At 41.3% G+C, this 22789-nt stretch overlaps 1 protein-coding gene across 1 annotated transcript in view; it reads right to left on the bottom strand.

The window, feature by feature from the left end:
* Positions 1-22789, bottom strand: part of nmbr (neuromedin B receptor) — a gene marked incomplete at its 5' end in the record, with an annotated part of 43473 nt that overhangs the window by 10844 nt on the left and 9840 nt on the right. Inside the window, 2 exons of the mRNA XM_084560593.1 lie at positions 12683-12898; positions 13780-13921. Coding sequence (XP_084416719.1) covers positions 12683-12898; positions 13780-13921 — 358 coding nt within the window. The remainder of the gene's footprint in view (positions 1-12682; positions 12899-13779; positions 13922-22789) is intronic.

Genomic DNA, 22789 nt, shown 5'->3' with positions numbered 1-22789 from the left:
ACAAGCTGACACCTGACACTTGACACGCGTCAGGCGAGATGGCACCATGACAGTTGAGCTGACTTTAACATTTTTTATTGCTCCATTGATGCAGTGAAGCTTCAGCCAATCATATGTGTTTGCCTTGCCTGTTTCAGTATTATATTGACAATTAATCCTCGTTCCAAATCCAGAAAAATGTACCATTCGAGTGCAGTTCATTGGTGTAAGAAAACAGGATCAGTCTCCATCTACAGGTTTGTATCTGGTCGTTAACAGACACTAACCATGTGAGTTTCTGATGGGAGATACCCACAGATGTTCAGATTTAAACTTTGGAAGGCTTTTGATGTGGAGGATTAGATGGAAGCAACATGGAGCAACAGGCTCCCGACAGAAAGAATTAAAGGTGGCCTGATATAACTCAGGTGAACGATGCCTAAAAGTTCAGTGAGCAGAAAGAAAAGTTACAGCGACAAAGATAGTCAGGTCGCACAAGCTAACAGCAACATGGAGGATGATAAGCTGCCAGGCACTGAGCTGGAGCAGACCCACGAGGTAAACCTCAGCATGATCCCGAAAGAGCCACGAGAATCCAGACAAGACGTTGGTCAACAGCTAAACAGCATGAGAGCAGAGATTAATAAAGCTGACAAAAGATTGGAAGAGGCAGAGGATTCAACTCCAACCTCCTAACCCTAACTCCAACTGAAGACTCGTTTCACGTCTACCATAACCTGGACCATTGAGAACATTCACTTGAGCTGCCAGAGTGATTATTTGACACTATTTCACAGTATTATTGAGTTTTCTGTATAGGAATAAAAGAATGCGTTCATACTTTATTTTCCAAACGGGCACTTTAAATTGTTGCGCATTCAAGAACAAATGATGTGAAATTAAGGCTCAAGTACTTTTTGTCTTTGCTTTTGTGTTTTCTCATTTTCTCTTATCATACCATACAGCCAGCGAGGTACAGTTATATATCGTACTTGTGCTCCGATACCACTCCACATCATGCTTCAGCATAATGCCAAAGAGCATGATTAAAGTCTTCAGCTGGCTATTAATGAGGACCTCTGGGCACAGAAATACATACCTCACTACATACCTGAATACAAGACTTCTGCTGCTTGTAGAGTGAACAAGCCAAACCATCTGAACTAAGTGCTAACCCTAAGCCTAACCCTAAGCTTGATCCTAAAACCAAGTCTTAAAAAAGGGCAGCATGGCTCCACAACATTAGCAGCAACAACAACACATACTTTGTGTTTCTGAATATGCATGAAACACGAGAAAATTAAAAATTCATTCACTGAGCTGAATTGGAAACACGTCACAACACACTATTGTCTCATTGAACACACACACACACACACACACAGTTTATTTCTGTAAACCGTGACTGGAGTTTTTTCTTCTTCTTTTGTCTGAGTTTCATGACTAAACATGAGCTCGTGTCTCTGATATCAGACGCTGAAAAGTCAGCGTTAAACTGCTGCTGCAGTGGCTTGTGTGTGGTTTGAAGGTGCAGCTTTTCTTTTTGTTTCGGGGCCTTCTACTGTTGCTGCTGTCGTTGGAAAGTCATTCGACACAAAAACAACAACCGAGGTGGACACTATACCTGCGCTCTGCTGTCTATATTTAGGCTAAGAGGCTGCTGGGAGACAGGATGGATCCCTGCTTCACATTTGCTCGAAAGCTGGTCCAAGAGTCAGAGTCTTTTCCACATGTGTGAAAGACATTTGCATGTGTTGGCTTCTTGACTCCAACTTACATGTACTTCGAGGCTAAAAAGGCCCAGCACTTCTTGTTGTAAATAAACTTGATGGTCTTTATCAGGGTCGTCAAGAAACACACCACAAAGGACGATTTAAATAATGTATGAAGTAAAAAAAATTAAACATTTTTAAATGAAAACAACCAATTATGTACATGCACCCATGTGAGTCAATGGGGCACCTGCATATATACAGTATAACTGTATCTTAAGTCATTTTGAGCATTGATGGACCTGTCTTGCACAGAAACTTGGGTTTAACAGTATTTTAAATGTGTAAAATATTAATCAAGCAAACACATTTACAGACAATGTGATCTCTGGACCAAACAGCCTTGGAGACGTCATCAGTCCCAACTCAAATAAAAACACCTCCTGCTGCTGATTTTTTTCAGCTGCTCATTTTTCCCACATCTTCTTTTTTTCCCTCCTCATCTCTCTTCCTTTCATGTGTCAGCCCTTCATCGCTCTTTCTCTTTCTCCACCTCAGTCATTCCTCTGCGAACATTCCTGTCTCTGTTTCTCTGTTTACTGTCACTAACATTCACTTCTTTGCAGCATCAGTGGCTTCAGAAAACAGCGCTGAGCTGAAGACAGCTGCCTGCTGCTGAGGAGACACAGTGAGCTGAGAGACACCACCGTGGATGAAATTAATTTGCAATTACCAGCAAATGTAAATGTATGATATGTAAAGCAGACCGAGTGACATTTCCTCCAATGATAAAAGATTCATTCGGTCCAAAAGGAGACCTGACCTTCAGTCCAGGTCAAGCCCCTCAATCACCTCAACAACCACTTCAGATTACCCATCAGTCATCAGCTCCATTCATCCACCTTCCACCTCTTTTTACCTGCATGTTCAAATCATATATAACTGCCTGTGGATTGATGAGGAGGCTGTAACCTTCCTCATTGTTAGGAATGACATATTTCATCATGTTTTCCCACAGAGTTTCTCTTCGTTTCAGCTTCGCCTGAAGCTCTTTTAGTCTTTTTCTGGAGGTTTGATTAAATGTTACACTGAGTTTAGATGGAAACTTGGACAATGTTGGTTCTTTTAGTCATATTAACATCTGAGACGGGAAATACATGACTGTGTGAGTTGTCTTCTACTTTTGGTCTCTCCACAGATTATAATTTCTATGCAAATATTACAGATGTTCCACGTGTACGTTTGTAGTTACAGTAAACAGTAAAATGTTTTTTTGTTCCTTCATAAAAATGACTCAAAACTGATTTTCAGTCCTGAAAGTAGACAAAGAGAGCACAGTCAAACACATGAAATATTAGAGTTGTGTATTTGTTCATTTGGGAAAAATGAGCCAATATTACATATCAGAGAGGTGCTCCTCTAGGATCCAATCAGAGTCCATGTGTTCAGAAGTGTTTCCATCAATGTAATGAGACTCAGGTGTGGTTCAGTTCCTGGTTTAGTTTAAATAAATCAGGGATTTGTCTCAGTCTGATCTTCACAACACATGTTTGTGGACAAAGGAGCTTTCTGAGGAGCTCAGAGAAAGAGTTGTTGTTGCTCATCAGGCTGGAAAAGGTTCCAGAACCATCTCTAAAGTGAATTCTGAAGAGTGAAAAAACGTGTTTAAGTGACACTGTCAACATGTAAATCTGTAGAAGTACAGACGTTAGAGAGCACTGTTTTTCTTCTACATCAGTTAAGCAGTTTGTCTATGATCGAGTCTCATCTTTGCACCAGCCATTCGACTTGTTAGCTGGGAGGCTGAAGGAACGTGAATAGGTTTGAAGTTAAAGTATAAACACTGGTCTGCCATTTCTAGATGTTGTTTTATACGCCGTTAAAAAGGGAAATAAACAAACACATTTTCTGCATTGTTCACTGTAAACTGTACATTTTTCGCCTTGGGCCCCAGTGGACTCTAGAATCACCACCAGCGAAGCAGAATAATAAAGCGGAACATACAGCGGAGGAGTCTGCTGTGGTGCCTGCAGGACTCTTCACCTCACAGCTCACACCGTCAGATTGTTCAGAGGAGTTACATGGAAGCCCAACTAATAACCGAGCTGCTCCCAGCGCAGCTCCAAGGGAGGCAATGCAGTTTGTTTCTGCTTTAATGTCAAGATGTCAACTTTTACTGAAAAGACCCTGGTAGATTAATGATGATGATGATGATGATGTATCTGCAGAAGAAGAGGCTGAGACGCAGCCACATAAAGTCTCAGTGTAGACCTCTGCAGCCCTGATGTTTTTCTAGTGAAGGACTCCGGCGGGACAAGACTGTAATATCAGAGACTCTCTGAAGACGTACAATTCAGTGACTGCGCTTTAGATTTTTGACTCTAATCTGAACAAATAAGTTAAAGTTTAGGTTGAAACGAGGTTCTGTCTCAGCCCCAGGTCTAAACCCTCACACAGGAATTCCACTCATAACTCAACTTTATTGTTACGGTGAAAAATGAAGCGCATTATTGGAAACGGAGGTTGACATTTGCGCCTCATGTCCTTTATGAATGTATCTGTAAATAAGAGGCTGTGAATGAGCCGCTGCTGCATCTTAAGATAAAACGGCTCCTTGCTCGTTGCGTGGCTTTTAAGAGTCGTTAAAGCTGAAGCTTTAAAATTTAAAAACCCCTTCAGCTGTGTTCAGATTAAATCACCATGACAGACAGAGGTGAATGAAACACTCACTCTGTTCCTCATTTAACTTCTTGTAGCCAGATCCAACCACACCTTAAATAGTCAGTGAAGAGGTTTCTTTAGAGTCCACTATCAAGTCTGTTGTAAAGCACATCTCAGAGGTTTCTCCTTAAACGACTAAACTACATTATGGTTTAGTCGTTTAGCTGTAGCTATAGTGTAGCTCGGGACCCTATGCTGTCTGCGTTGCAGCAATGCAACCAGCATAGAGCATTTCCTTTTTCACAGTGTCAACAGTAGTAAAACCATCCTCTAGGATTTCAGGATCCACATTTATTGGCTCCAACCCCGACATGAGCCGCTCAGTTCCATCTGTCACAGTGTGAAGTAGAGAGTGTGACAGAGCACAGCTGACTGGTCACCGTCTTAGTGGCGTAATGACAGAACACAGGTAGAAAAGTTTTCACCGGCTTGGGATCCATGTAGACCGGCTGCAGGAGTGTTAACCAAGCTTTAATGGACTCATGAAGTCTGAGCTCAGCTTATGAGTTCCTCTAGGTCCTTTGGAATATTATTAAAATGTCCATATCATTTATGAATGATAGAAACAATATCTCCTTTTCTCTGGAGTTGTCTTAGTTTTTGATTTAAAAGTGTTTCAGCAGTTTTATGAAGAAGAGCCTCTCAATAAAAGATAAAGATCATCTCCTCTTGATGCTGATGGCTTTTATTATTTTCTGTCGACACTCCGACCGTGTTTCCAGATACAATTTGTCAGAGATTGACACACCTATCAAATCACACACAGATCAGAGTCAAACCCCTCCAGGTCAGCCTTTAAAAGTCTATAAAAACGATGCATCCAGCACCACTTTGTTCGTCGTGAGAAAAGAAACCACCCTGGAAAAAACTGTTTTTAAATGAGCTCAGTTTGAGGAGAGGAAACAGAAAATCCTTGAGAGTGCACCTTCGAATAAATCATAAATAGTTTGCTGTCGCTTACGTGAAGGAACCGGAGGTCAGAGCTGAGCTGAGTTTTCTCTGCAGCAGGAGGCTGCTCTGAAGCCGGGGACATGGACGATGGCGGAGATGTTGGTGATGATGATGATGATGATGGAAGATGGCAGGTGAAGCAGGAAAGTGACGAGGCCTGTTGAAATGTCGTATTTCATCCCAGGGGATGGAGGGAGAGGGGGCCGGTAAACACTCATGTCACGAGTCAATGAGACCAGGCAGTGGAGGGGAGGTCGGACCAGCAAAATGTTTCTTCTAGCTCCGTCTGAGGTCATGTTACCGGTCCATCAACAACAAATACACGACAACAGCTGGTTTGGTGTCTGACCATATTTTTGGTGTGAATACGATTTCGCAGAAGCACATAAATGACCATTGAATTATATGTGATGTAGGGATTGTTTACGTGGATGGAAATGCATGGTTACGTAGCACCACAGCGCCCCCTTGTAGTCATTTGATTCATTGCGACGTCAAATTTTTAGACGTTTTAGAGCCTCAGCTAGCATTTAAGCAAAGTGCTACAGACTGAAGCTGAAGCACAGAACTGGCTGAAGGGCATGCTAGCCAGGAGGGCTGAGATCTAGAGCTCAGTTAAGGAAGAAAATGAACCCGACACTGGTTTGAGAATCTTAGCAAGTCCCACTATATTAATCTCAACAAACACATTATCTACAAATGAATCTGCAGGGATGAGATTTTAGTACTGACAGTTTTCTGTTTTCTGTTTTCAATATTTGAGTAGACTTTGGTTTCAGGCAGGTAAAGAGTCTATGTGGAAAGCAAAACAACAGAAGCCATCCTTATATCCTATCAGCAAGCGAGCTAACACGGAGCAGAACCCTCAAAACATTCAGAGACATCACACGACATGTGCAGATCAATATCTACTAAGCCCTTTCCACCAGCTGAGGAGGTTGCAGACTGTGGCACACTTTGTTCTCCAGAGATTTCCAAATGGCCACCATTCAGAGGCCACCTCTGACTAAAACACTGGGACTAAAACAGAGACAGCTTCATTAAGCTTCATTCCCAGTTTGTTAGATTCAGTAGTGAGAAGATACATTCGACAATTTTTTTAAAACATTTCTACAGGCCTAAATTCCAGAAATTGTACCTTCACTGGAACATTTTCGTCTCAGCTGGTAGCAGCCACAGTACCTTGTAAATGACATGTGACCATCCCCTTTAAAGGCTGGGGCTTATCCCTGAGTCTCCCGCTGTGCCGTGTTCCTTTGATTTATTTGTTTCTAATGCTGCCAGTCAATGCAACGCTGGTCCCAGGCTCAGTCGTGGCTCCCCGCCAGCTCAGTGTTCAAACCACACACAGAGACACCGGAGAGGTTTAAGGCTGCTTGTGCAATCATTTTGTTGAATCCTGGAGCTGTCAATCAGGAATCACTTGAATGATTCAAGCCACACTGCTCGGTGAGGACAAGCTGTAATAGAAAGTGGAATCTTGGCTCTATATTCCTCACAAACCAGTTAAAGATGTACAAATGTTAACACTAAAACACCTCTAATGAAATATTCTTAATCTGATAATGAGTTCATGAACAACGTTTAACAAATAAAAAAAGTCCTCTATGGTGAAAACAAAATGATTTGTTCCTTGTCCTGTCATTATGTGACAGTGCAGTGTTTTCTTTTCTCAAAGCGCTTTACCATCACAATGACACATTTACAAACTCACACTCATTCACACACAGGTGAACAAGCTCAAGGACACTTTGGGACAAATTGCTCTACCTACAGATCCACCTCAAAAAGTTCACGATATGGTTTAAACTAAGCACTTCATTAAGGTGTGATGACCGTTGTCATGGTTCAAATAACAAACATGGACAGTATTAAAGGGAAACACAGCCTTTGGCCAAGTCCAATGCTTTGTTGATCCCTCCATTCGCCCTGACCTTCTCCTTACAACTACACCCCCTGACTTCCGCCTTCATTGGCCACTAGGAGGCACTGTTCAATGTATGTAAATGTCATTTTTCATGGAGCAGTTTATCTCCTATTTGAGCCTTGTTCTGGTTTTACAACACATGAACCATCCTGGATCAAAGTCTCGTCAAGTAGCTCTGAAGGAGCCACTGAACTGCACCTGGTCAGCAGCAAACAGACACACTGAGAAAAGCTGCTGATGGAAGTTCGGCATTTAGCAGAGATTTATCTCAATAGATGGTGGAGACCAAAACCAAAGCTAGAAGAGCTAGAAGAATACTGGATTTTAGTGGACTCCATTTGGTGGATCACATTGGTCTGCTGTATAAAGATATTTTAAGATTAAGACATAAATCAAGAGTTCTTTCAGTAGGAAGCCATAAAGTGCCCAGAAAAGAACATCTTCAACCTCACCTTTAATAACAGCAGTTCTACTTGTTTGGATTAATTACAGTTTTCTCTGAACTACCTCCATTAAAACACCAAAAAGCTAAAATGTTTTATTTCTGCTGCAGGCGTTTAGTTTCTCAAGCAGCTTTTAATATTAATACGAACAAATGTGAGAAGAAATCCCTCCATCCTCATCTGTGTAATTCGTCTCATTACTGCTAACTCCACCCGTCTGAGTGAAAGTGATGCTACGAGGCGATTTTCTAATAGAGTTTAAAGTGGGGTTTATATTTTCATAACACACACACTCACACACTTCATCATCTACATCCACGAATGCTCTTATTCTCATTTCCAGATGACAAACTGTGCAGGCTTTCAGCCAGTTCTGTCGTATTAATAACATTTAATAAAGGGTGGATGTAATTTAATAGTTTCCATATTTAATACTGTGTGTGTGTGTGTGTGTGTGTGTGTGTGTGTGTGTGTTCCCTCTGACGTACAGTATTTCATATCTGAGGGAACTTAATGAATTAGCTCCGCTCTCAGATAAGATGGTAGGCGTGTTTGGTATTGATGTGGGCGTCTGCAGTTGATGTAGCAATTATCCTCCAGCCCCGCTAGATGTGAGGATACGGGCCGAGCGTTAAGAGGTTTTTCCCATTTAGGAAGATGCTGATAGCATCGACCCCCCCCACCTCCCCTCCCCACGAGGAGGCACAGATGGATTCATTTAAACGTAATGAGATGAATTAGAAGACGGACACGGTGCGACATGACCGACCGACACAAATAGAGGGGGACATGGAGGGACTGAGAATTTAGAGCAAGACTCTGACTCATCTGGTTTCATGTCAGATACAGAGATGCTTAAAGGTTTTTGCATCCTTCAAAATTTTCTACATTTCTGCATGAAAATAACGCAAAACATCATCGAATTTGTCACACAAGTCCTGTAGGTAGACAAAGAACCCAATTGTTTATACAGGAAAATTAATCCTTTGTTCATATCAGTGAGGTAATAAACTCATGTCCTCCTTGTGTCCAGTATCTGCTGTGACCTCCTTGTAACTAAATGTTTCTGGTACCTGCTGATCAGTGGTCTACAGCAGCTTGGAGGAATTTTAGCCCATTCCTCAGAACAGAACCACTTCAGTTCTGAGATGTTGGTGGGTTTCCTCACATCAACTGCTTGCTTCAGGTCTTTCCTCAACATTTCTATTGGATTAAGGTCAGGACTTTGACTTGGCCGTTCCTAAACATTCATCTTGTTCTTCTTTAACCGTTCTTTTGTAGAAGCACTTATGTTCTTGGGTCGTTGTCTTGCTGCATGACCCAGTTTCTCCTCCATTTGGTCTCAATCTGTCTGACTGTGGATTATTTGTGGGTTCCAAACTCTTTAGAGATGGTTCTGGAACCTTTTCCAGAGCAACAACAACTCTTTCTCTGAGCTCCTCAGAAAGCTCCTTTGTCCGTTGCCATCATGCACTTCAGAGACAAATGTGTGATGTTTATGCAGAAATGTAGAACATTCTGAGGGGTTAAAACTTTTAAGCCACATTAAATGTGTCCAACTGTACACAGACACCTTCAGAGTGCAGCCATGTGGAATGTCCTTTAAATGACGAGGCAACACAAGAAGCTTGACAGAAGACATTAAATTCATACAGTATAAAGGATGAGTGGCAATGTACTGGTGGCAGAAAAAGCTTTTCCATATAAAAGTTAGTTAGTGAGAAAAAAATTTTTTTTTGTCAGGATGGCAGCAACACTGAGTTGTTGATACAGGTAAATGATTTTAATTCTAGGTTATTCAAAGACAGAATGAGATTCATCTCAAGGCTTTTTGATGAGCAGTTTATTGCAGACTGTTTTGTGAAGGTTTGTCATCAAATGCTGAAAATTGACAAATGTGTTCAAATATCTCTGAGCAATTACAGCACTGTGGACACTTTAAACAGCTAGATGTAACTGAATAAATATGGAGCTGCAAACAGAAATATCTGATTTAAAGTCAGGGAACCAGAGAAATGATCTGTAATTCAACAGTTTCCTGGAGGTGTCTCTATAATTTGTGATGGAAATAATTTGAATTTATGGAACAAATACAAGAAACACTTCTTGTAGTTTTGTGTGGACTGTATTGTTGACTGTAAAAGCAGTTTTGGGGTTTCTTTGAAATATTATTTATAAGTTTATTAATGGAAACTGCACTCATCCTGTTTATTGAGTTGTGTGTTTGTTTGTTAATCAACTGCATATTTATTTGCATCTGTAGTTGATTTATTGGAATATCTTTAATATAACGAGCAGAGATGCAAACAATGTCATAAAATGAACATCACCTTGTTGCTTCATGCTGGTTTAATGGCATCCAACTGGAAAATTAGCAATTATCCCCCAGCGCCTAATATTCAGATAATATTCAGAAAACAACATTTGCATTTTATCTTGAATCAGACTCAGCAGAAAGTCTCTTCATATTTGTGAAGTGTCAAGATCTCCCTTCGCTTGCAAAAACTCCAAAACTACACTGATGGTTAAACTCCTCAGACTCTGACAAGAGTTTTCGTGTTTCAGTGATTGTCTTTGAGGAACATACTCCTCTCTCTGCTTTCTCTGTTCCCAGCCTCGACTGTCTCGGTCGCAAATGACTTTTCCTTCAAGACGTATGAGTTTTAGGGACGACACGTTCAGTTAAAGGGCTACAATGCTACTGTTATTAGTCTGTAAGTCTAGGTGTTCACTAACTGCAACTATAGTACAACTGCTGGAACTGAAGGACAAGGACATAAAACAGGAGGAGGAGAAGTAGTAGGAGGGGACGAGGACAGACGGAGGAAAAACAGGAGGAGACCCAGAACTGATAGAGTCTTAGAAGACGACCAAGATGTCTCCACGTCTCCATCGTTTCTTGTTTTTCTACCTCCATGTTTCTGTCCCTCCTGGAAACTCCTCACCTGATGCTGATTAGAAAAGTTTACCATGGTTACCACCACCACAACTTCTACACTTCTTCCATCAAAAGGTTTTAATCTGATTAAAACTGATTATTAATGTCCAGTGAAACATCCTGTCAATGTTATTTACTTGTTTTAAATTGATATATATGTGAATGAACTTTTTTTTAAGTAGACACAGTCATGGTCACTGGACACTTTAAAACATGTGTCAATTGAAAGCAAGTCCACTTCATCTGAAACAAGTCAAAGTGAAGTTGTATGAAATTTTAAAATCATTTTTAAATCATAGTAAATCAAGTCAGAATTCTTCATCTCTGCACAGATGTTTGGAGGCTTTTAATGTGAAAAGGCTGCTGGTGGTATGATTGATGCTAACCATTAAAGCAGCAGATTGGAAATGTCTGAAAATAATTTGCCAATAAAAATGATACTTCTGCCTGAAGCGGACTGTGAGTCTATGAAACGCTGCTGCGACCGTATCAGAGCCTAGAAACTCCTCATTATTCTGGATGAACCATCGACAGTGATCATGATCACGACGCTCCCCGGAGTCCTCCTTCACTGATCATGTCCTCCTGATCCGACCTGCTGCTGTAAACAGCTCCAGTGATTCAGCTCCCCTCGCTCTGACCTCTCGTCCATCTGTGAAGATCAAGTCTGTGTAAAGTGATTACTCCGCTCTGACTGACGGAGTCCAAGCCTCCCTCGTGGCTGCTCTGTTTGCAGAGGAAGTGAAAGGTGTGGGCGCAAAAAGCTTCACGGCCGAGTCAATCTCCACAGAAACAGAACTACAGACTCTTCATCACTCTTCAGCATCCGTCTCCTCCTCAGATCAACTTCTTAAAAATCTGAATCAAGTTGAAATGACTGAAACTAAAAACATGTGACCTCTGAAACTTTTCCTCAAACGGCCTGATCTGCATTTATGATTCTCTCTTGTGCAGGACTTGTTCATGTCCTCCATCTCACCTTAACAGTGTCCACCAGTGTCCTGCTGTACTGACGGGACAATAACAGGTCTTTAAACATTTCTTTCTGGATAAGAAAATTCAAACGTTTGGTTCCAGAGCGACAGCTGGGATAGGCTCCAGCAGACCGGGTACAGAAGATGAAGATGAATGGTTCCAGAGCTTCAGTATTTAGTTAAAATATTACATGATTTCATCATCTCAAACCATCAAACCAGAGCGTAACCTTTACCCGGGAAGAAAGTCTGAACAGGTTTGAACCCTCAAGAAGTTGTGGGGCCCCACAGCACTAGCATTTCACAAGAGTCTGGCCCCCACATCAAACAAATCATCACAAACACTGTGTTTCATTCTAGCCTGTAGTATTCAGGGTCAACAAATCATTTCTGTATAAGGTATTTCTTTTACAGTTACATCCAACTTCCATAACGTTGTTCTGGAGTCTCTCTGTTGGGAACTGATTTGGCTCCAGCAACAATCTGCTGGACCAATCAGATCGTTCGGGCGGGGCTTAATGTGGTGATGAACAGAAGAGGAACAGTAGTCATACATGTTGTCTGAGCACCGTGGAGTTGAACTAGTCTCAGACTAAAAGGATCTGATTAATTTATCCAGCTGATGCGGAGATATTAAATATTAGATATTACCAGACTCTGATTCTGATAAAAGCAAACCAGGAGGTTCTGAACATTAAGGGGTGTTTGAAACCCAAAGATTATTTTATGGAAGATGAAGCCGTTGCTCTTTCTGAGCCTTCTTTCTTTCTCAGAGCAGATTATTGGAGTTTATGTGACCTCAAATGATTAAAACTCAACAGGTTGATAGATCAGCCAGAGCTGGAAAGTTGCTGAAAGTTTCTTGCACTCAGGAGCTTCTTTGCATTTTCATTTCATTTTCTTAGATGCTGGACAATTTAAAATTTTGTTTGCATGGAGACAAAATCCAGAGACAGTCAGTTCATAGAGACTCCAGTAAAAACAGCTCATTCATTCATTCATTCATTCACTCATTCATCCATCCATCCATGGCTGACCTGTCTCTTGGTGTGCTCACTGACTTCCCCGGGCATGTCGTGGGCGCTCTTGATGAGCGTTCGGGCGATGTGGTAGTAGTAAATGGAGATGATGGCCAGCGGGATCAGAAAGTAAACCAAGAAGATCATCACTGAGTGGATCTTTGGATGCATCTGATTGGACAGCGGGTACGGCACGCAGTTCACAAAGGTGACGTTGGTGTTTTCACGGTGACCCTGAGGAGACAGGAGTGCAGAGTGAAAATGTGAAAGGAAGAGATGGAACAGAAACAGAGTGAATGGTGCGGTGTGAAATGGAAGCATTTGTCGTTCATAAATCTGAGTCGATCAGAGTCTCTAAACCTCACTGAGACGATGCGTCCTCAGATTTAACCAGGATGTACTGAAGGTCACAAACACTCAGTGAATGAGTGAATGAACATTTATTCTTTATTTCACGGTTCTGTTTATTCTGTGCAGGGTTTCAGTAGCTTGGTACAGAGACTGCAGCAGTTTTTATACCCTCAACATATTTCCTTTCACCTAATTCTGTATTTTTATCCAAGTATATTTCTGTCCTGTCATGTCATGTCTTGCCCTAACTTGTCTTAACTTGTCCTGTCTTAGCCCCTCTTGTCTTTTCTTATGTTATCTTGTCTTGTCTTATCTGGCGAGACAACAGGAGGTAATGCTGATAACGCTGAAGCTCTAAACCAAGAAACAGCAGCCATTCAAGTTGCTGTCAGCATTTACAGTCTTGTAGCAGGTTGTTCACTATTATTCTCTAAGTCTCTCTTGCAATCACGTGAATCTTGTCAAGTGGAGACGACATACTTCATCGCTCTGATTGGTTGGAGGTATTTTTGTCTCACGCCCTATTATGAATGCACACGGACAGTTACCAGTCTCTGATTCAGAGAATAATGGAGAGGGCAGGCTACAGCGTGAGCTGTGTGTAGGATCTGAAACAGTTCAGACTGATTGGTTTACGTCTCATTTCCTTTACGAGTGTCAACCTTCATCTGGGACAAACTGCATTGTGACAGCATGTAATACAGGAACCGTTGAGTGCTGATGTTCTAGCACACTGAGTGCAGTTTGCAGTGTTTTCATTTTACCTGCATGGTGACGACTTGTGAGAAAATGGCCTCAGGGACAGCCAGCAGGACGGACAGCAGCCAGATAGAGACAGCTTTCAGACACGTCCAGAAGACAGCGCTGGACGTCTGGATGTCCATCGGGTTCACAATGGCCTTGTACCTGAGGGAGACACAGGGTCAAGTGTCAAAAACAAACTTCTTCATAAGAAGCTGTTTATTTGATCAGGTGACCGCCACAGAAAACAGCTGAACTCAACTAGAGAAACCAGAGAAAATGTGTCAAAGAGCCTGACTTCAGTGGACATTGTGGTGATGTAACGTCACAGTAAACAAGTGAATGAGTTGAGAAGACTGAGGGTTTGATACCCAATGAGATCGACTGACTTTTAGAACAATAATTAGCATTTTAGTGTGTGTGATATTTGTACACAAATCTTCTTACAGTGGACAGAGCCAGAGTTAAAGGACTGGAACAAGCCCTGATCAGAGCTCATCAGAGACCTCTGCTGATGTAAGGCTGCAGCATAACAAGACAACCTGCTGTCTGTGATAGGAATCCTGGCCCATAGAGAAGAAGAGCAAAGACTCTCTATCACCAAGTGTCAATGCAAATGCACTTAAACCATGTCTATAAAGAGTGCCATCCACTCCTTATAGACAAGGTTCAATTGCATTTGCATCACAGCAACGACATGGGGGTGCTAATGTCCTGGTTTGGGCCCGTTCTGCTGCATCTGGACCAGGACGGCTTGTCATCATTGATGGACCAATGAATTCTGAATTCTACCAGTGAACTCTAAAAGAAAATGTCAGGACATCTGTCCATGAGCTGAATGTGAAGAGAAACTGGGTCATGCAGCAAGACAACGAGAACCAAGAACACAAGTGGTTCTACAAAAGAACGGTTAAAGAAGAACAAGATGAATGTTTAGGAACGGCCAAGTCAAAGTCCTGACCTTAATCCAATAGAAATGTTGTGGAAGGACCTGAAGCAAGCAGTTGATGTGAGGAAACCCACCAACATCTCAGAACTGAAGTGGTTCTGTTCTGAGGAATGGGCTAAAATTCCTCAGAACAGAACCAGTGTGAAAAAAAAAAAAAATAATCAGTTTAAACAAACAGGAAGAAACTCATTAGTGATGTATTGACCAGAGACCAAAAAAACCTTTGGAGACGTTAAGTGGACAAAGTTGAATTACTCTTAACTTTGAGTCAACGACCAATGATCCAGTTCATTGACATATGACAGCAACACCTTGAGTTACCTAAACGAAGGCCTTTTTCTTTCCTGTTATGTATAGTTGCTGTAGTCTTCTGGTGTGACAACAAACTTCCAGCAGCAAATCCAAATCAAAGCCCAAACCAGGCTTCCTAACAAAAGCTAAAGCTCCTATTTGTGGTTTCTTTTTAAACCTAAAAAAATATTCGTTTCCACTGAGCTAATTCCACAATCCTGACACTACTACCTGCGCTGCATTAACTCCAGTCACCTGATTCCCACCGACTCCTTCAGTATTCACAGAGGTTTGCTCTTTCCCTGCCGACTGTGTTCTCAGACTGTACCTGTGGGAGAGTTTGACTTTCTCTTTGTTGGTTTTTGACTTTATGCCTCAGCACTCTTCCTTCCTTCCCTGCCTGTTTTTTTATCTTTTTTTTTTTTATCATTTTTTTGGTCTGCAAGCATTTGGTAGGCTAAAGGTGAGCAGTTTAACCTTTCTATCTATCTGAACCGAGCAGTTCCACCTCTCTGTTGAGCTACACAACAAAGCAACATTGCAGAGCTGTAACACCAGAAACATCAAGACAAAACAAGACAAGACACAGTGCTACAATAAAGTCTGATCATGTACATGTACTACTAGATTAAATGTGACCTATTTCACAGGAGTTTTAATTTAACTATAAATCAAGCAGATATATTTTTACAAAATGAAGGATAGCACTGATTATGTTAGACCTTGGCTTTAATGGATATGACATCTGAATGTGAACCAAGAGGCTAATAAGGATAGCCAATGAATCTGGAGTCTAAGCATCATTTCGAAGTGATGCCTTCATAAAGAAACCTGGGAAGAAAAGAGACAAGACTTATTGATTAGCATAAAGCTGGACGGATTAGAGAGGGATCTGAAGGAGTTTATGCATTGATCGGTCTGGAGTCTAAACTGTACATAAATGGAGGTGATTTAATAATGAGGCTTCTCTCCCATTCAGCATCAATCCAGCGGCGCGATGCAGAATAATCAATGAGATAAAAGAGATCTGCTGCTAGTCGGAGGTTAAATGAGCTCAAAAATCCAAGAATTTGCTTATTTTTTCCATCTGCACCGAGATTTAAAACTGACTGGGTGACCTAAGAAGAGACGGAGTTCCCTAAACGTTTCCCTGAAAGGAACACCGCTGTGGTTCCTACCACCAGATCCACCATGATGATAACGTTTTGGAGCGTCAGGTGAACCCAGATGGAGCGGTGGCATAGACCGTGGCATAGACCAGCCAGTGCTGTCCTTACACTAGACATATTTTGATGTTCTGCTTGAGGGTCACCTAGGTAACCAGAGGCAAACAAGCGAGCTGGTTTAGGCTAATGTTAGCTGGTTTAGGCTAACTCCACCACCAAATCCACCATCCTGATCCCAGATGAGGCGGCATTGACGTTGTTCTCCTCCTCCTTCTCCTCCTCCACGTTCTTCCTCTTCTTCTACTCCTGTGGATGTGGAGAGGTCGTCTTCTTCTACTCTAAACATTCAGGACTGGACAGAAGGTTTGAATAAACTTCTTCTTCTTCTTCTTCTTATTCATATGTCCATCTATAAAGATGGCCATCTCGTCCAGTCCCTGTTGCATACAGTCTGGATCAAAATGAATGGTCATATTTTTTTTTTCACTCCTGAGGAGCTGTTATTTCATCAACCTTTAAACACAGTTTATGTAACAAGTAAAAAAAAAAAAGACAAAGACTCCTGGGTCATGGTTGATGTGAGTCAGCGTGAGTTTATTGTTCAAACCTGTTCCTGTGTTGAGGACATTAACGTTGTGTTTCCATCAGGATGTCACAGCTCGTGTTGTGCCCGATCACAGTTTGATTTCCGAGCACTCAAACCTGTCGACACATAAACAGGGTCACGGCGTCCGCGGTTTCATTCAGCCTGCAATGATTCATTCATGCTGAAGTCGACTGTACCTCTCACATGTCTGCCCATAAATCTTACATCACTCTCCTGTACCTCGCTCCTGTTTCTTCGATGCAATCATTTATTTATTACTTGTGTCATGTCAGAGCTGCAGGTCTTAAGCTTTGTCCCTGAGGCTCGGTATTTTCAAGAGTCCAGCTGAACACGGTCCTTGTCGACTAGTTTCTGTCACTGGTTGTTGTGAAACCTCGGCCTTGTTGAGCCATCACGACAAGGAAACCACGCAATTGTCTGGGGTGTTGTATAAAAAATAAACCTCTTTAAACCTTTGATGCTTATCGACACTACTCCACAGCATTCTATAGGGACCCTCACCTTTTATCTAAGGTTTAAGTTTAGTCCCGGGGCTCTACATTTTCAGGCTGCACAGAAGTCCGGTTGATGTGCTGAAGTTTTTTACGGTGGAAATGTTCAAGTAAATGTCGGCAGCAGTTAAACGCAGGTCTTTGTAATCGTTTCTTTATGGCGCTGGTTTCGTTCACAGGGAGACAAACATAAAAACGTTATAAAATTGAAGAGCTCTTCATCAAACCAGAAAAAAACAGATCTCCAAAGCAGCTTTTATGTCAAGTCTTAAAAAGTTCAATAAAAAGTAAGAACCCGGTGAGCACTGATTTACAGGATGAAGACCCTGAGGACGTTTTTCTCTCAAACGCTTCTTTGTGTCTCAGTTCCAGGGTCACTCTCGTCTATCTGAATCCGTCCAAACATTCAGAATATGAGGGGATGCCCTTGAAAATTAAATGAAAGACTGCCTCATATATTTTCCCTGAAAACTTCTGCAAACTGGAACAGGACCGAGTGGAGCGTTGACACGGTGCTGGTTAGAGTGGGTCTGATTCTCCAACAGAAACTCAGCTTCTTAGTCCTCATGAAGTTTTAAGAGTGTTAAATAAAACCCAGAAAATATTAATCGTTGACTCGTTTTACATTTCTGACAAGCTAAGCTAACAGAACATGATCAGCTGATGTTGATGCAGTTGTCAACGCTGGGTAGAAATTGACTAAATGAGACAATTGTTGAACATTAACTGAATTTCATATCAGAAGGACGTGAACACTGAGCCATAGAACTGTCATGGTACTGACTTTTGATTCTTTTCTGTTCCTCCAGGGTATTAAGAGTTTCTCTGCTATTGTGTTGTAGATTCAGAATAAGATTAGATTCAGATCAGCAAATTTAAGGTACACGTGAGCAGCATGACAAGCAAGAACAAACCACTTTTAAGGAACAAATAATAGAACTTAACACTATATATATATATATATATATAAACTATGCTGCAAATGTTTGAATGTTTGTTTTTTCTTGTTTCCCGTTTTGTTCTGAAATCAGTTTTCTCTTTGCATTTCCGCTATACTCATTTCTTGTTTTTGTCTACGTTCCCTCCTCTGTGATTGGTTGCTCCGCCCTCATTGGCCTCACCTGTGTCTTGTTCCCTCATTAGTCCTCAGGGTATATATATTCTGGCCTCTCCCATTTGTCTTTTGTCAGTTTGCTTGTGTTCTCCGTCTCCTACATTTCCTCGTTCTCTGAGTTTTGATATCTTCTTGTTTTTATTTTGTCTTTCAGGCATTGTCAATCCACCTTAGCTTCACACTGTTTTTAGTGATAGTTAGTAAATGTTAACATGCCAACAAGTAAAGCTAGGAGTCTGGAGTTCCAATTTTTGTCCTCCTGTGGGATGGAGTCTCTTCCCTCGCACTAATCTCAGAAAGTCTCCAGTCAGTGAGCAAAGAAATGTCACCCAGAGAGTTCTTAATGTTGAAATGTGTCCAGATCAAAGACACCCATTAGTATTTAGAACCAGTTTTACATTTTGACATGGAGGTCTATAATGACTGACTCACTGCCTCTAATATTTCAGCACTGGAGGTTACAACTCCACTGAATCTAAATTGGCATCTGAAGCCAAAATGTAATAGTTTAGTTTTTAGAGGAAACACATGTTAAGGGGGAACCCTGTAAATGAACATCCTCCAGGCAGAGGTGGTGTAATCAGGAGTCATCTCCACCTGACAGCAGTTGATCTAATCTGCTGTACGGCCAAGACGTCGATGCCGCCCTTGCTTTGACATCCAACTTTAAATCAATGAATGATATCGGCTAAAAACACGTCTCCTTAAAGGTTCAGGCAGAAATTTAGAAACCCAGAATAAACTGTGAGCACAGGACATTGCTGAGGCTTCTCTTTGTGCAGCTCAATATAAAACAGCACCAAAACACAAAGCCAGAGCCTTGAACATTAATTTGCTCTGGTTATTCAAAAAAAAAAAAAAAAGCCTGAATGCATCTGCTACTGATTTCAACCTGCTCTTTTCTACACGCTTCATTTATTCAAGGACAGTTGACACACACCGCTTCACGTTCATTCACGTCAGAACGCTGCTGAGGATGACGTCACTCTTTCTGTTCCTCAGACTCTGCTGGTGGAGAGGATCAGGAAACTAATCTCAGCAGGACTTTGAAATTCCTGTCTTACCAGATAGCTACCAGATCAGGGAGCAATCAATGCACCACTTCTCGTGACCTCACAGGGAAACTGGAGGTAAACAAAATGGAGACTGTGGTGCAACAAACTGCTGTAAATGTACAGATCCACACTCCAGTTCAGACGGGGGGCCAGACCCAACCACCATGCAATCAAAAGGAGAAGCAGGAGAAGGACTCTCTGTGGATTAATAAAAAAAAAAAGTGAGATTTTAACTCTGTTTTAATATCTGCGTAAAGTAGCATGCTAGCTAATCTTAGCCTCGAGGGCTAAATTGTAAACCACTGCTTAGCAACAGTGTCGGCTGCTCCGTGTCCTTGTTGACCCGTGAATATCTAACATGTCTGATATTAATCAGGTTCCAGAAGTTTAAGAGTGGATCTGGTAACACCTCACATCAGCAGATAATCTGGGCTGAACCTCAGCACTCACATCTCCAACCCATGTACCCAATGAAAGCATCCTGCGCGGTGGTCATGATGCACACATGTAGTTAAAAGCAACAGTTTTGATGTCTGTATTCTCGTCTGCAGCAGAGAAGTAAACAACAGCTTGTTGGTGAAATGAATTGGCAACTTTTCTGATTTCATTAATATTTAAGATGTTATTCCAAATTCTGGAGTGTGAAAATGTTGCTGTGGAGTTTTCTGAGAGCAAATTGAACATTTTGTCGGTAGAAGTACAAAAATAATCTGCAAACGTCCAGCTGGCTCTGAGATGATTTCTAATAAATATTGATCATTAGTCTCAGTCCTAATTTAAAGTGTTTTATTCTCCTGTCATATCTACACACATGGACAGTTTTAACAATTTTTCTGTCAAAAAAAAGTCAGAATCTCCCAGCAGCACACTGAGGAACTCTTACTGGTCTCAAATAATAATCATCATAAACTGCTTCTTATCAATAGCGTCTTGTTTTAGGCTTCCATAGCAACCAGTAACATCCCATCATGTTCCCCCATTAGAAGAACAAAATGTAAAGGGCACAAAAGGGCAAATTTGCAACAATAATCAGGTACATTGGTGATTGCAGGTTGCTAATGATGTGAGACGTCATCTGTAATTTCTATTCACTCAGTGATTGGGGCTTTAACTTGACTGAGAGCGAAGTGCTGAGAAGGAAAAGCTGCAGAAGTCATTCAGTCCAGCTGTTCTTGGAGCCGTTCCAACATTTGTGCTGAAGATGGCCCCGGAGTCAAACTTACATCAGGAAGGACGATTACGTCTTAGAGGATGGATGGGAAGAATTATGGTCACAACTTTGCTCTAAAATCTGAACGTTAGATATGAATCAGGACAGTCACAATGAAGGCGTTAATGACTCGTCAACAAAAGATCCTCTTAATACACGATGCAGCTTCTATTATTATAACCTCAGTGCAAACTGTAGGTGGAGAAACCAGGGAGGGATTAAAGCAACAGTAACGCGGTGGAAAGCAAGCAGAGCCTGAAGTGCACTCATAATAAATTATTTTACTTTGTAGTGACAAAACTTTAAAAAATATCCGAAGAAGCAAAAAAAAAAACAACAGAAAGCTAGCTGAAGAAAATGGATAAAAAAAGTTATCTGCATTTACTGTGGATGTGAAGTGAGTCATCACTGGATCAAGAATCAATGACATGGAGACGCCTGGGAAACTCTAATCTGGACACTGTTTGTTGTTGTGTCCAGCTGTTGCAATAATAATAATAACAACATACATTTACATAAAGCAGCATATTTGTCCACTACGACGCTGATAAGAAGATTAAAAACGTGGTGGAATATTCCTTTAAGGAACATTCAAAACAGATTAACCGCACTTTATCTGAGAAAATCAAGCCATTCGTTTGGATTCAATATTTTGATCTGTTGACAGCCCTAAAAGAGACAGGTACTGAGCTCTGAGTTATTTCACCACCTTCTAAACATCCTCTTAGCATGGAGCTAAAGACTAAATCAGAGGATCAACTCATCATGTCTAACTCATCGTCCTGTATCTGAGGGACAGTGACCGTTTAAAAAAGACAAGTCAGTGTGAGATTCTGATGGATCTGATGGTGTGTGATACACGTGTCCATCTGATTCACCTGTTTTTTTTTTTTTTTTACCCAGATATGCCACAGCAGCCTTTTCTCAATGATTTAAGGCAGAAACAAAAGTGGAGGAAAAAAATCATAGAAAATGACCCATAATTACAAAATGACATATGAATGACGTGTGATTTGAAGTAATGTGCCGCTTCTCATTTCCCTCTCAAAGGCAATTATCTGAGCTCAGACCTGTCTTCCTCGTGGCGGCTGTGATTTCATGTTGTTACCGCCTCATGTCAGTCAGCTGAGATATTTTACCACACGGCCTCGACCAATCCTCCTGGCTTCATGTTCGTTAACGGAGTCAGACCGTTCCTCAGCATCCCATCATGATAACGAACATGAGCAAAGCCGTTTATTTGACAAACTGGACAATGTCTAGAGTCTAACCGTTTCCTGCTCTTAATAAAATCCTCAGCCACTTCAGGAGCCACAGAGGCAGATTTCTTTTTCTCTGTTTGTCTCCAGGACTCGTGCTGTCGATGCTTCAGCGACAGAAAATCTATTCCACAAACAAAGGTGGACAAAAACGCTTTCTCCCTCCTCTCCACCTCAGCTCTGATTCTCTGATGAGCAGGTGATTAGTTTCTAGAGTCCCTCATTCAGCTTCCCCAGTTTCTTACAAAGAGTCTGACAAATGAGGAAACATTGTGTATCAGCTTCATGTTCATAGCTACAGGGGGAGAAATAAATGTGTGTTGTGGGAGCAGCTGGGTACTCTGGTTCCTCCAATAAAAGTCCAGTTCATTTGATTTATTTATTCTTTAGCTCACAGTTGGAGTTCTTCCAAGGCTTTGGTTCAGCATAAAACTCTGATTAAATCATCAGTGCAAAAGAATTAGAACACAGAAAAGTATCTGGTTCTTTGATAAAAAGTCGAAGGTAAAAATGTCGTGAATAAATAAAAGGATAAACAGACGACATCCCCAGTGTGCACTCCTGCAGGTCAACAACCAGTCATAAAGCTTCATATCTGTCTGGAAGAGAGTTCACTGCAAAAATACAGCTAAACAGAGCAAGACAAGAAAGTCTGAGGGACATATAACTTCAAATAACCCAAATGATCTGCCAGTGGAACAGGAACATTTCACCTGCCAAAACTTCTTGAAACAAGTAACACAGTAGATTTGTGCTGATCCAAGGAAAATATGAACAGAACAGTTTAGTCAGACTTTCCTGACACTGTAATTTAACTGTTTTTAATATGCTAAGATGTTTGAAATAAGAAATTCTAACTTTGACAAAGTCGTAGCGTTCACCTAAAACCTT

Source organism: Chelon labrosus, assembly GCF_963514085.1.
Source record: "Chelon labrosus genome assembly, chromosome: 14".
Taxonomy (NCBI): domain Eukaryota; kingdom Metazoa; phylum Chordata; class Actinopteri; order Mugiliformes; family Mugilidae; genus Chelon; species Chelon labrosus.
This window is presented reverse-complemented; position numbering and strand designations above follow the sequence as displayed.